The sequence below is a fragment of the Macaca thibetana genome, chromosome 8, assembly GCF_024542745.1.
Source record: "Macaca thibetana thibetana isolate TM-01 chromosome 8, ASM2454274v1, whole genome shotgun sequence".
Lineage (NCBI taxonomy): Eukaryota > Metazoa > Chordata > Mammalia > Primates > Cercopithecidae > Macaca > Macaca thibetana.
Genome location: NC_065585.1, coordinates 20,046,239 through 20,060,203, shown reverse-complemented (window position 1 = coordinate 20,060,203; position 13,965 = coordinate 20,046,239). Strand labels below are relative to the sequence as shown.

At 40.8% G+C, this 13,965-nt stretch overlaps 1 protein-coding gene across 2 annotated transcripts in view; it reads right to left on the bottom strand.

The window, feature by feature from the left end:
• Window positions 1–786: 786 nt before the first annotated feature.
• The window catches only part of WASHC5 (WASH complex subunit 5), a 64,348-nt gene continuing 51,169 nt past the window's right edge, over window positions 787–13,965 (bottom strand). For both annotated transcript variants that reach the window (XM_050801688.1, XM_050801689.1), the window contains exons 25-29: window positions 13,451–13,580; window positions 11,857–11,953; window positions 6,855–7,008; window positions 5,428–5,515; window positions 787–1,198 (exon numbers count right to left, since the gene is read on the bottom strand). In XM_050801688.1, coding sequence (XP_050657645.1) covers window positions 1,142–1,198; window positions 5,428–5,515; window positions 6,855–7,008; window positions 11,857–11,953; window positions 13,451–13,580 — 526 coding nt within the window. In that variant the 3' untranslated portion in view covers window positions 787–1,141. The remainder of the gene's footprint in view (window positions 1,199–5,427; window positions 5,516–6,854; window positions 7,009–11,856; window positions 11,954–13,450; window positions 13,581–13,965) is intronic.

Genomic DNA, 13,965 nt, shown 5'->3' with positions numbered 1-13,965 from the left:
GAAATCCTTTAGTCCTAATTTTACAGATGATGCCAATGGGCTGGCTTGGGACAAGGTGTAGCTTGTGGCAGAACCAGGACTCAAACTTTGCCTCCTGACTACAAATCAATGCATCTTCCCCCACCACTAGCAAAATGACTGTCAAACAGATTTTGGCTTCTGGGTTTGGTTTGGTTTGGTTTGTTCCTTCCTTTCCAGAGGAGGACATAACCATAGAGATTCAGGGTGGAAACGTCGTTCTTGCTCTCATCTAAGTTGTTGATGTTCAAGTTGCCACAGTAGGATGGCAGTGATACGGTGTGGCTCTGTGTCCCCACCCATATTCCTTCATATCAGTGTGAGAACAGACTAGCAGGCAGCTTCCTTTTCAGGGTAATTTTCATGCAGAAATGATTTAGGATTTTGAGGGAGTTAAGCTTACGGCAAGGCTATTACCAAAAAGGACTGCGGATAATGACATAGTTATGGGGACTTGGGACAGGACTTAGGTTGCTGAGGAAGATACTGGAAGGAGCAGCTTTGTTAAGAGTCCTACAGAAGGAATGCTGTGGACCCCCAGGGCATCTGGGATTGGAAGAGGATGGTGAAGACACCAAGAAACTTCCATGGTACATGACACACATTGTGTGGCCACTCCATTTGCTACTCGTCTGGCTATCACCATGTGCCTGCCAGCTTGTTGGGGGTGAACTAATATATCGAGCAGAGTCATCTCTTACCTTCCAAACAGGGTTTTTTACAGGGTGAATATATAATTTTTGAATCATAAGGAGAGACGACTTTGGGTACTGGCAATACTATTTTACTGAAAATCTGGAGTTGCACAAATAGTTCTTTAGAACATAAAACTAAATGGATTTATACATAACAGTTACAGTCGGCATTTATGAGAGGCAGTACAAAAATGTGTTCTGCTTTTACATGATATAAATTGCATGTAATACCATGATTTAAACACTATCAGTTACATTAACTAATGCCATGAGATATATCTTACTCAGAACGTCTGAAGTTTCCCATAATGGAGAGCAAAAAATGCAGTTATATGAACAACTGAGTTTCTTTTCATTTTCAAATTCATTTTAGTGATGATGGGAAGATCTAAGAACAATCCTTCCATTGAAGAAGTAGGAAAAAACAGTTACAGCACTGTTCTGAACTCATCAAAAATGAAATTAGGCACATGTGCTTCAGCAACCTGAAAAATTAAAGAATTAAGTTATTCATGGTGTTATAGTTGAATAAATTGAAAATTTTCACACAAAAAAGAGAAGGTATCCTTGGAGCAAGGTCAATAACGGAAGAGGAGACTCCCATGGGCGGACAACGCCTTGAAACAGCCCCTTTCTGTTTCTGGTGCCCTCTGGACGACAGTCTCATTTCTTGGCACTGCTAACATTTGAGGGGACGCAGTACAGCTCTCCCGCCTCCAAACGTGAGCTCCTTGGCTCTTAAAGGCACCTTGATCTGCGAGGAATGTTCATGCCTCTGGGAAGTACTGACAAGTACTCAGGTCACCTAACACACTTTATTAACTGATGACCAACAAAGGAAAACCAGGATGGCTGGCAAGTGACAGGAATGGAGAGGTAGAGGAGGGCAGGAATGAGAATGAGAAACCAAGGCCAGAAGGGGAAGAGCAGGAAGGCCTCAGAGGCATACGTTCCTGAACTGTTCTTAGGCAAAGCCCTGAGAAGAATAAATTGGGCTGAGTTGGGTAGAATGTAGAGGTAGGTGATCTCCAAGTGCTGGAGATGAGTATTTTTTAGAAGCAGTGTTTAATTTTTTTTCTGATCAAAAAGGTATCGCCTGCTAATGAGAGGAAATTTTGCAAATGCAGAAGACTTTAAAAATTAATTTTACAGGGGGTGGGGGGCAAGGGGAGGGAGAGCATTAGTATAAATACCTAATACATGCGGGGCTTAAAACCTAGGCTGGGTGTGGTGGCTCATGCCTGTAATCCCGGCACTTTGGGAGGCTGAGGTAGGCAGATCACGAGGTCAGGAGTTCAAGACCAACCTGACCAGCGTGGAGAAACCCCATCTCTAGTGAAAATAAAAAAATTAGCCGGGCATGGTGGCACATGCCTATAATCTCAGCTACTCAGGAGGCTGAGGCAGAATAATTGCTTGAACCAGGGAGGTGGAGGTTGCAATGAGACGAGATCTCGCCACTGCACTCCAGCCTGGGTGACAGATGGCACATGTATAATACCTATGTAACAAACTTGCACGTTCCACACGTGTAGCCCAGAGCTTAAAATTTAAAAACATTTTAAAATCTTAATCTCTTAGAGAAAATAAAAACTGGTAACTTTTGTATTGAATTCTTCCAGTTTACTCACACACACACATATACACACTCAAAATTAGGATCATATAGTATTGTGTCCTTCTTTACCTCTGCTAAATCTTATATTATGAACATCCTTGTGCACATATCTTGGTGAACTTTTGCACATATATCCAGCAGGTAAAATTCCTAGCAGTGGAATTGCTGGGATCACGGTAAGTATATTACAAATGTTTTTTAAAATAGATAAAGCTAAATTACCCTCCTCAAAGGCTGTTATTTTACATTCCAGTTAACAGCACTGAGGAGTCCCATTTCTCCAAATGCTTCCGAATAATGGGGGCCCAACATTTCACTTTTCACCAACCTGATAAGTGGAAATAGTAATTTTCCTTTTCTTTGGATCTTTGTCCCTTGAACCCAAAGGTCTGTCATTTCTATTTCCTTTCTTGAAAACTGCCTATTAATATCCTTTGCCCTTTCCCTGCTTTTTTTCTATCGGCGTGGACATCTTTTTCTTACTGAACTTGAAGATTTGAAGAGCACACTATAAATCAAGGAAACTCGTCCTTTGTTAGTATTTCCTCTTTTGTTTTTTAATTAAGAGACACTGACACAGAATTGTTTAACTACATTCAGCATTTATAAAAAATCAAATCTCTAAATCTGTTTCTTAAGTTTCTTCTTTTGGTTTTATGTTTAGGAAGTTCTGAGAGCTGATACATATTTGCCTAATTTTTCAGCTAATTTATTTGTTTCATATTTCACACTAACTCTTTATCTGTAATTAATTTTGATAACACAGAAGATGTAAAGGGGATGAAGCTGCTATTTTTTAACTGTGTGAACTTGCATCTATGGACTAATATTCCCTTTCTCCCTTAATTTGAGATGCTACTTTTCCTCAAGTACCATTGTATGCACAGGGTTTGTTTCTACGCTACATATTCTTGTTCATTGTTCCTTCTATTGAGTTGCATACCAGTACCATCCTATTTTGGTTTCTATAGTTTTATAATGTCTTAATACTTGATATGTTTTAATATCTTTTTTTTAAAAAAGTACTTGCTTAAGTTCTATGACATTTTAAAAAGTATATTTTTTGAAGTTAAAAAAGTACCTGAAATCTCAATTGTAACTGCAGTAAACTTATAAACTAGAAAGAACTGTTATCTCTGTAATATTCAAGGACCCTCATTCAGAAATACGGACTTTCAAATTTTATATTTGAAAGTTTTATAGTTTTTTAATAAAGTGCTCTTTCATATTTCTTGTAGAGGTTATTCTTAGCTATATTATTTCCCTGTTATTTCTGTGAATAGGTCCTTTTTCACACTGTATTTTTTGATTGATTAGTGTATTTATTTCATACATTTATTCTGTAGCCAGCTTGTTTTCTGATCTCTGTATTATTTTAACAGTTTTTCACATGATTCTATTGGGTATTCAAGGAAGACAGTTATCCAGCAATCCCAGTACTGGGTAACTACCCAGAGGAAAAGAAGTCATTATTCAAAAAAGATACCTGCACATGCATGTTTACAGCAGTACAATTTACAATTGCAAAATCGTAGAACCAACCCAAATGCCCATCAATCAACGAGTGGATAAAGAAATTGTGGTATATACATACGATGGAATACTACGCAGCCATAAAATGAATTAACAGCATTTGCAGTGACCTGGATGAGACTGGAGATTCTTCTTACAAGTGAAGTAACTCGGGAATGGAAAACCAAACATCGTATGTTCTCACTGATATGTGAGAGCTAAGCTATGAGGATGCAAAGGCATAAGAATGATACAATGGACTTTGGGGATTTGGGGGCAAGAATGGGAGGGGGGTGAGGGATAAAAGACTACAAATATGGAGCAGTGGATACTGCTCAGGTGATGGGTGCATCAAAATCTCACAAGTCACCACTAAAGAACCTACTCATGTAACCAAATACCACCTGTATCCCAAGAACTTATGGAAAAATAAAAAGAGAAGACAATTAATCTCAAATAATACAGAGTTTGTCTTCTTTCCAATATGCATTTTTTTTTTTTTGTTTTGTTTTTTGAGATGGAGTCTCGCTCTGTCGCCCAGGCTGGAGTGCAGTGGCGCGATCTCGGCTCATTGCAAGCTCCGCCTCCTGGGTTTACGCCATTCTCCTGCCTCAGCCTCCTGAGTAGCTGGGACTACAGGCGCCCGCCACCGCGCCCGGCTAATTTTTTGTATTTTTAGTAGAGACGGGGTTTCACCGTGGTCTCGATCTCCTGACCTTGTGATCCGCCTGCCTCGGCCTCCCAAAGTGCTGGGATTACAGGCGTGAGCCACCGCGCCGGGCCCCAATATGCATTTTATTTTCATTTCATTTCTTATTGTCTTGCACCTGTATAACAAAAGTAGTTGCAAGAGTCTGTATAGCTGTCATGACACTGTGGCGGTCCTGGCTTTAATGGAAATGCCACTAACATTTCACTATTACGTACCGACACTGCTAGTTAATTTTAAAAGTTCATCTTTGGTTTGTGTTGTAAGAAAGTATATTTGAATACTAACCTACTAATTTCTAAAAATCAAAGGATTTTTAGTATCTATTGAAAGTCTTTTATTTTTCAATATCGAGCTGTCCACTTTGAGCTAAAACTTAACAAAGTGGAATTACTAGTGAGAAAGGGAGAGGAAAGAATGTCTCAGTAGGTGAAAAGTAGTCTGTCATTTTTGGAAACAGTGCTCATATCTACATTTAGTTGTGGCATGCACTTAACTGTACTTGCTGTGGGAACCAGGTCAGTGGAGAGAGAAAGAACAAACCACCATGATTATTTCTTTCCTCTGGCCACTTAAGGAATTGTCTCCTGGCTTGCCCATTTCACTTAACTCCTGAACCAGGTGAGTTGCTGACAGGAGTACATGGTGGAGAGGAAGAAGAGGTGGGAGGGGCATTGTGTTAAACTCTGCAAGGCACTTCCCACGGGGGAAAAGGCAGGGACATTTCAGAGCTGGTGGCAGAGCAGTGGAGAGGCGCAGAGGCATCTGCTGTGAATGACCTACTGGACTTCACTCCTGATGAGTCCAGGGCCACTATTATTAGCATCTTTTTACAACTCGGTCATTAATGTTGTTCTTTACTATCTATCACTTACCCTCCTGGGTAGCTTTGTGTACCGAACATAATCCTCCAGGAACAGAAGGGCTCCTACAACATCTGTAGGAATTTCAGGTATCTTCTGGCTATAATAGAGAACAGTTTAGATCAATTAACTGCTTTGCACATCGTAAGTCCTTGGTCAGAATCCTGAAAGACTAAATTACCAACAGATTACCTAATGAAGTCAAAGATGAACAAAAACATTGAGCATGCTCTTGATTCCTGTCAAGTTGTCACCTTGCTCACATCTTTTCAGGGGCCTACCCTATAGGGTAAATGTGAGCTTCTCTATATCGTTTCCATGGGCACCTACAACACGATCCCTGCTATCTGTTCAGACTCATCTCCCTCTATTGACATGATTCAACACCTAGCAGGTCCCACACTTTTTTAGGAGTCAGTAGTATTTTGTGTGCACTTAGAAGATCGCTTTGGTTTGCTTTATTTTTTTTTGAGATGAAGTCTTGCTCTGTCACCCAGGCTGGAGTGCAATGGTGCGATCTTGGCTCACTGCAATCTCTAAGGCCTTCGGGGTTGAAGTGATTCTCCTGCCTCAGCCTCCTGAGTAGCTGGGATTACAGGTGGCCACCACCATGCCTGGCTAATTTTTGTGTTTTTTTTTTTTAGTAGAGATGGGGTTTCACCAGGTTGGCCAGGCTGGTCTTGAACTCCTGACCTCAAGTAATCTGCCCGCCTCGGCCTCCCAAAGTGCTGGGATTACAGGCTTGAGCCACACCATGCCCAGCCGCTTTGATTTGTTTTTTACATTATAGTGGCAAAAATGACCAAGCAGACATGACAGCAAAGGTTATTTAGCCAGGCTGACGCTTTAGGATAGAGAGGAGGCAGCGCAGGACCCAGCATCTCATGGAAATAACTTTTTTTCTTTATCCCAGAAAACCCACATTTAGGGGCAGGGGAAAAGAACTGGCAGGAATTAAAGCTTTATAAGCACCGTATCAAATAGCAACTCCTGTGAAATCTGCTTCTCTACACGCAGACACTGCCCAGGCTTTGACACACTGACATGTTCTCTGACTCACACTGAAGTGAGTGGAATCATCTCTTGGCAGTGGTCCGGCAGGAGTGCAGGGGCTTGCCGAGATTGAAGAGCTGCATCCAAGAGTGCAGAGGAACACGGCTGCACTTTCTTCCCCATGGTAATTACTAATCATGGTCCTGAGTCACTCCTGGAAAATCACTGTGAGTAGACCTGATGGAGTTCCCCTGGCAGGGTGACTAAGGATGGGCACACCCATCATTGCTCTGAACAAGGAGGTGTGCCCTGACTTGCTTTATAGACAAGGGTGAGCAACCAGTTCCCATCTCTATTAGGGCGATAAGAAGAGGAATTTGGCAATACGAGGTTTGGGTTAGGTTTTGTGACAAGAAGTCCATGTAGTCCTGGTTGGTCTTCTGTACCTTGTACACTGCTCCACCGTGGAGCAGATAAACTGGCCGATCAGCGCCAGGAACTGCTCGGTGTACCGGGAATGGAACTGCTTCAGCAGAGTGAGCAGTCCCAGGACAAGCGGCGGCCAATCAACTGGGTCGGTCGGTTTTCGGCAGACCATTCCTGAAAGGGGACAAGTTGCAACACCGCGTGAAGTACCTGCCTTCGGCAGCACTCATTAAATATTAACGCTGTGAAGGTCAAAATGTTTGGGGCCCATATACTCTCTGGCAGATGATATTTTAGAGGGAATGACAATTCTGGGCCATAATTTGAATTACCCACAGGATTGGTGGGATATTCCAGCAGTCTGAAGGATTCAAAACCAATAAAACGGTTACTAAATTTTGTAATTATCATTACTGGTTCTTTTGAATTACTCAATTAACATGCATTATTGTAGCAATTTTTAAAGATATAGATAAATGTAAATGAGAAAAAAAAATCACTACAACTGTCTTCTGTTAACGGCAGCATGACACACTAGATAACACTGAACTGCTATCTTAAGAGAAAAGCTGGATAAAATATTTTTAGAATACCTTTAAACAAATGTTGAGTATTATATATAAAGAATCTGCAGAAATCAAGACAGTGGAAGAAGGACATTTATGAAGTGAATGAGTACCAAACCTGGCCTTTACACTAAAGATTTTTTTAAAAATTGGAGATGGGGTCTTGCTATGTTGCCCAGGCTGGAGTGCAATGGCTATTCACAGGTGCAATCATAGCACATTACAGCCTTGAATTCCAGGGCTCAAGCTGGGACTACAGGTGTGTACCACTGCACCTGCCTCTACACTAAAGATTTCTGCCAAAATGTGGAGACTCTGACCTCTGCCTGGATGGCTGCATGGGAAACCAGAGACGAGATTAGAGTCTTCAGGAAGAAACACAATGTTGAAAAAGAACAATGTCGGAAGGCTTAGGTTGCCTGATTTCAAGCTCTCTGTACGGTTTCAATAATCAAGACACTATGGTGTAAGAACAGACAAATAGATCATTGGAACAGAATAGAGTCTAGAGACAGTCCCACCCTTACATGAGTAATTGAATAACCACAAATAAACCAAATAATAAAAAAAGATAAATCTTTCAACAAATGGTACTGAAACTGGATAGCCTTATGGGGGAACAATAAATCTTGACCCCTACCTCACACTGTACACAAAAAACAATTAGAGATGAACGACTGGCCTCAATGTAAAAGGGAAGACTACAGAACTTTCAGAAAAAATATTGAAGACATCTCTGTGACCTTGGAGAAGGCAGATATTTCTTTTTTTTTTTTTTTTTTTTTTCAGACGGAGTCTCACTATGCCACCTAGGCTGGAGTGCAGTGGCGCAATCTCGGCTCACTGCAACCTCTGCCTCCCAGGTTCTAGAAATTCTCCTGCCTCAGCCTCCCAAGTAGCTGAGATTACAGGCATGTGGTACCACGTCTGGCTAATTTTTATATTTTTAGTAGAGACAGGTGTTTCACTATGTTGACCAGGCTGGTCTCAAACTCCTAACCCCAGGTGATCCTCTTGTCTTGGCCTCCCAAAGTGCTGGGATTACAGGCGTGAGCCACTGTGCCTGGCCTGGCAGAGATTTCTTAGACAAGACACGAGGAGTAATTATAAAGGAAAAAAATGGATAAATTGGACACCATCAACAGTAAAAACTTCTGCTCACTAAAGTTACCTGTAAAGAAATACATAGATAAGCCACAATTTGTGAAAAAATATTCTCAAAACATATATCTAATAAAGAACTTGTATCCATAATATATATATAACTCCTACAAGTCTGTAATAAAAATGCAAACAATTTAAAAATGAGCAAACGACTAGAACGGGCACTTCACAGAGAAGGATATAAGGAATGGCCAATAAGCCCAAGAAAAAGTGCTCAAATCACTAATCATCAGGGAAAGGCAAATTAAAGCTGCAACAAGACACTAGCACTTTGGGAGGCCGAGGTGGGTGGAACACTTGAGGCCAGGAGTTTGAGACCAGCCTGGCCAACATGGTGAAACCTGTCTCTACTAAAAATACAAAAATTACTTGAGCATGGTGATTCATGCTTGTAACCTGTAATTCTAGCTACGCAGATGGCTGAGGCAGAACTGCTTGAACTCGGGAGGTGGAGGCTGCAGTGAGCTGAGATTACGCTAGATTACGCTACTGCATTCCAGCCGGGGTGACAGAGTGAGACTCTGTTTCAAAAAGAAAAAAAAAAAAAAAAGAAAAAGAAGAAGAAGAAGAAGAATGGCTAAAATGAAAACGACTGATGCCACCAAATAATGGTAAAGATGTGGAGTACACATATACTCACTCTTGGTGAGAGTGAAACTGGCACAACCACTTTGGACAAAGGGCTGGCAGTTTCTTATCAAGTTAACTGGTTAGACAGACCCTCAGATCCCATATTTGGGTTCTTGTGAAGACCGGGAAATCTCTTCCCCAAACCAGAGAAGCCTAAACAAGTGATCCTGAATAACCTAACCTTGGCCTTGGCAATTCAGAACATGGAGGAATAATCCTAACAGGACTCAGTATGGAGAAATAATCCTTTCCAGGTGGAAAGCAAGAGTGATGTTAACAACAAACACTTCTACAACTAGCTCTAGTTGTTGTAGAAGCTTCTTTCTTCAAACACAGACCAAGCCAGGTATGCATTTCATAGGTCAATCTTGAGAACAGGGTTTACAAGGTTAAATAAATGTTTTTTGGATATACAGTTTCAAGGCTCAACAGTTTCAATAATCAAGACACTACTGACATAAGAAAAGACAAATACATCAATGGAACAGAATAGAGAGTCTAGAGACAGTCCCATCCTTATATGAGCAACTGAATATCCACAAAGATACCAAACAATTGTTCCTTCCTCAGTCCTACTGTAATTTAGTTCCTGCATTTACACATCAGTCTTATTGATGAGAAGAATTACAGTCAGTTATAAATACTATATTTCTAGGATCCATAAAGATTTTGTTGTGTCATGTTTTGTTTTAAGATCTGGGAATTCCAGGGACAATGATATTTTCCATAAGTAGCTTTACAATCAAGGTGCCAGGCCCTAATCATATACACAATGAAAAAAAATATTAGAATGAGAAGTCAACAAAAAGTTATTATTTAATGAAAAGAAGAGTCTTTCTGCACTGACAGTTCATTATCAAGAATCATATATTCCTATTGAATACTAACATAGGGAGAACAGAGACAGAACCTGAATCTCTGAATCTTCAGATGAACCTTTACATTACGCTTGGGATGGCCCTTTAAATTGATTTTGACCAATATATAGAAAGGGACTCAGTACCTGTTGGGCACTCAGTTTGCGGGTAACTTGGCCACAGTCACATAGGTGATAAGCAGTGAAGCCAGATTTCAAACACACATTGGTTCCCTCCCTCCTACAGCAAGTACTATTGAGGAGATCATGCTCTACCTTCTGTGACAACCACTGACACTGTCATGGATATAGTGTCTAGAATCAATGATTACTTTTGAATGAGAGAATAAAGACATTAAAGAAATTCCACATTTTCATCCTAAAAAAGCTTATGAAATAGGAAAGTACTGTAAGGAAGAAATATATTTAGAAATCTCTAGTTAAGAAAAAATGATTACATTTGTAGAAATGATCTTATAATGCTTTTAAAGTAAACTAAAATCTATAGTGGATTTTTTAAAATGTCATTTAGTTGCATATAAAGTTTGAAGGCAGAGGAAACACTTGGGTATCTATTATATAACTACAAAAATATTCTGACCAATGACAAAAATAAATTAGGGTTATATTCCTGGAAAGAACAGACATATTAAAGGCTTTGGTGTCTCTTGTTTGTACTGAATATTCTGACATACAATCATACATAAAATATTAGATGTTCATGTATAAATATTAGTCTTATCTCCTTAACTATATTGTTACTTTTCCCATCGTGGTCCCAGATACACAGCTGGCACATGAATCTTGTTGAAAGAACAGAACATCAACCAAAATAAGTCTCTTTCACACCACAATTAGCTACCTAAACATTAAAGAAGAGAATCAAAACAAAGGTCCCTCACATTCTACAAGCTGGACAGTGAATCCTTACTGAGGTGGACCATACTTGGTTGATTTTTAAATCCACTGTCTAGGGCCGGGCACGGTGGTTCACGCCTGTAATCCCAGCCCTTTAGGAGGCCAAGGCAGGTGGATCGCTTGAGCCCAGGAGTTTGAAATCAGTCTGGGTAACACGGCAAAACCCTGTCGCCACAAAAAATTAGCTGGGCATGGCGGTATGCACCTATAGTCCCAGCTACTCAGGAGGCTGAGGTGGGAGGATTCTCGAGCACGAGAGGTCAAGGCTGTAGTGAGCTGAGATTGTGCCACTGTACTTCCATCTGAGTGACTGAGACCTTGTCTCAAAAATAAAATAAAATAAATAAATAAGTGTACTTAAAAAAGAGTAAATAAATCTGATCGGGTGTGGTGGCTCACGCCTGTAATCCCAGCACTTAGGTAGGCCGAGGTAGGCGGATCACCTAAGGTCAGGAGTTTGAGACCAGCCTGGTTAACATGGTGAAACCCTGTCTCTATTAAAACTACAAAAATATTAGACAGGCGTGGTAGTATGTGCCTGTAATCCCAGCTACTTGGGAGCCTGAGGCAGGAGAATCACTTGAACCTGGGAGGCAGAGGCTGCAGTGAGCCGAGACCATCTCTCCAGCCTGGGCGAGAAGAACAAAACTCCGTCTCAAAAAAATAAAATAAAAATAAAAATAAAAATAAATAAATCCACTGTCTACAGTTCATAAAAAGGCATTGTATTTCAGAGGCATAAAGACTTGAATTTCTTAAACATGAATTTAACTAAGAAAAGATCTGATATCTGACATATTGAAAGGCATGTCCATACAAAGAGCTATTTAGTGAGATGCTAATCTGTTGGTATTGTTACTCACTGCAAATAACAAATGTCATACGTACCTAGATTTTTGTTGTACTGAAGTTTTGGCAACTGAGCGATCAAAAATAGAAAGTTGACAATTGGAAAATAGGGTAAGCGCTTTGTTGTTATGTATATCTGGAAAGAGAAAAGGTAAGAAAAATGGATGGTTAATTCACATTGCACAATATCACAGATCAGGTTTCCAAATGAAAATCTTCCATTTTACTTCAGTTTGCTCTTTGGCCTTCCTGAAATGTGGATGGTTCCATTAATTTGCTGCCTTCAGAGTTGTATTTAACACACCTGGCCCTGCCCACATAAATACCTACATCATCATTTGCCCTTCTGGAAAGAAAATGATTTTGCTTAGAATGACTTTCCCCCTGAATCCTGTTAATGTCATTAATAAAGGGCGGGAGGAATGAGTGATGAGCAAGAATGGGAGGGGAAGGCAAAATGAAGAGCAGTTGAAGCAGAGCTGGAGGGGAATATAGGGGGAGTGTGGGAGGGAGAAGAGGGAGAGAGGGAAAGACGGAAGAAGGAGAGGAGGAGCAGGGAGAGTAGAGGGAAAAGATCCATGTAGCAGCGACTGGTAGTATCTAAGTAGAAAGAGAGCAAAGTTCTTGTCATTTGCTGTCCCCTAGGCAATGTCAAAGAGCAGTCTCCCAGATGTCACGGCAGAAACTATAGTCAGGGCATACACGGCTGGGTCCAGACTCCCAGCTGGCCGATTCCACAGGAGACAGGGTAGCACACGGGTCAGAAGCACAGGCTCTGGTCAGACTGCCTGGCTCCTCCACTTGCTAGCTAGCCTCTCTGAGCCTCGGGTTCCTCAACTCATAATTTCATAGGGCTTGTTGTGAGATGAAGTGAGATAATCCACCATCAGGGTTAAGACAGTGCACTTGTTACGCAGTAAATATTCAAGATGTTAGCTACTATTCAGGTCTATCATCTTTTATCCAAAACACAAGGGATAATACAGATTTCAGAATTTCAAATTTTATAGATTTTAGAAAGACAATATAGGGGCTAGGGTAATGCGCTATAATCAAAGTCATTAATGCACTATAATCAAAGTCTGCATCAAAATATATGAATGTTTATAGTAAGGAGGATAAATAACTAGTATAAACAGCCTTATGTCAGCTCAGGACAGATTTTGCCACGCAGAGAGACCGGGCACTGTTATGAAAAAACTTTCAGTTCTTAGAGGTTTTCTGAGCTCACAACTGCAAAAAAGAGTTTGTAGCTCCTGTGATGACTGGGATTACCGTCAGCCACAAGGGGAAGCATCTTTGGCAAGACAGATCAATGCTACCATTTTGGGTTTGTTGGGCCTTGATGACTGAACTGCAAACCCCAGTGAAACCCAAAACTCATCTCTTACACGGATGCAGCACTTTCCCCTTTGTCATGAGCTTTCACCAGCGCTATAGCACTTGATTCTCCCAGACCCGAGCCAGGCAGGGAAAGTATGATGATTGCTTAGAAAGGGCAGGGAACTGAATGGAATGAAGGTTCTGGGGTCTGAACCCAGGTTCCTCTGGTATTTCTGCACAGTAATCTGTTACCTGGGCCAAATACCATTCTGTACCCCAACCCCCGCCATTATTTATTTTAATTATTCACCTTATTCAGTGGGTTGTGAATGCCAGCTGCCTCCAGATAGGCTGTGATTTCATATAAAAGTGTGTTATCTTCTTTGGGATAAGGAAGTGAAGGGTCCTGATAGTGGGCTTCAATGTCTGCTAGGAGAGCCCTAAACGAAGAAAAACCCCGGAGATAAACATTAGGGATTAAATGAGTTTATACAAGAGTTAATACAGGCCAGTGACGTAATCTTTTCAAGCCTCAGTTTCCTCATTTGTAAAATGAGAGCTTGATCCTGCTAATTCTCAATCCATGCCTGTGATTGATTTTAAGTGGAAAATTTGACCTAGAATTACTTTATTTTTTGGAATCAACCTCAATCAAATGCATTCACCATTCAAATCATCATGTATTGACTGAATTGTTCTTAATATCTGCTTTGTCAAAAGCACTGACTTGGTGAGTGAGAAGCAGGGATTTATCTGTGAGTAGGCAGCCTCAAACCACAGCAGGTTGCTGGTGAGGCGGAGGATATGAGTTCCCTCTGGGACAGG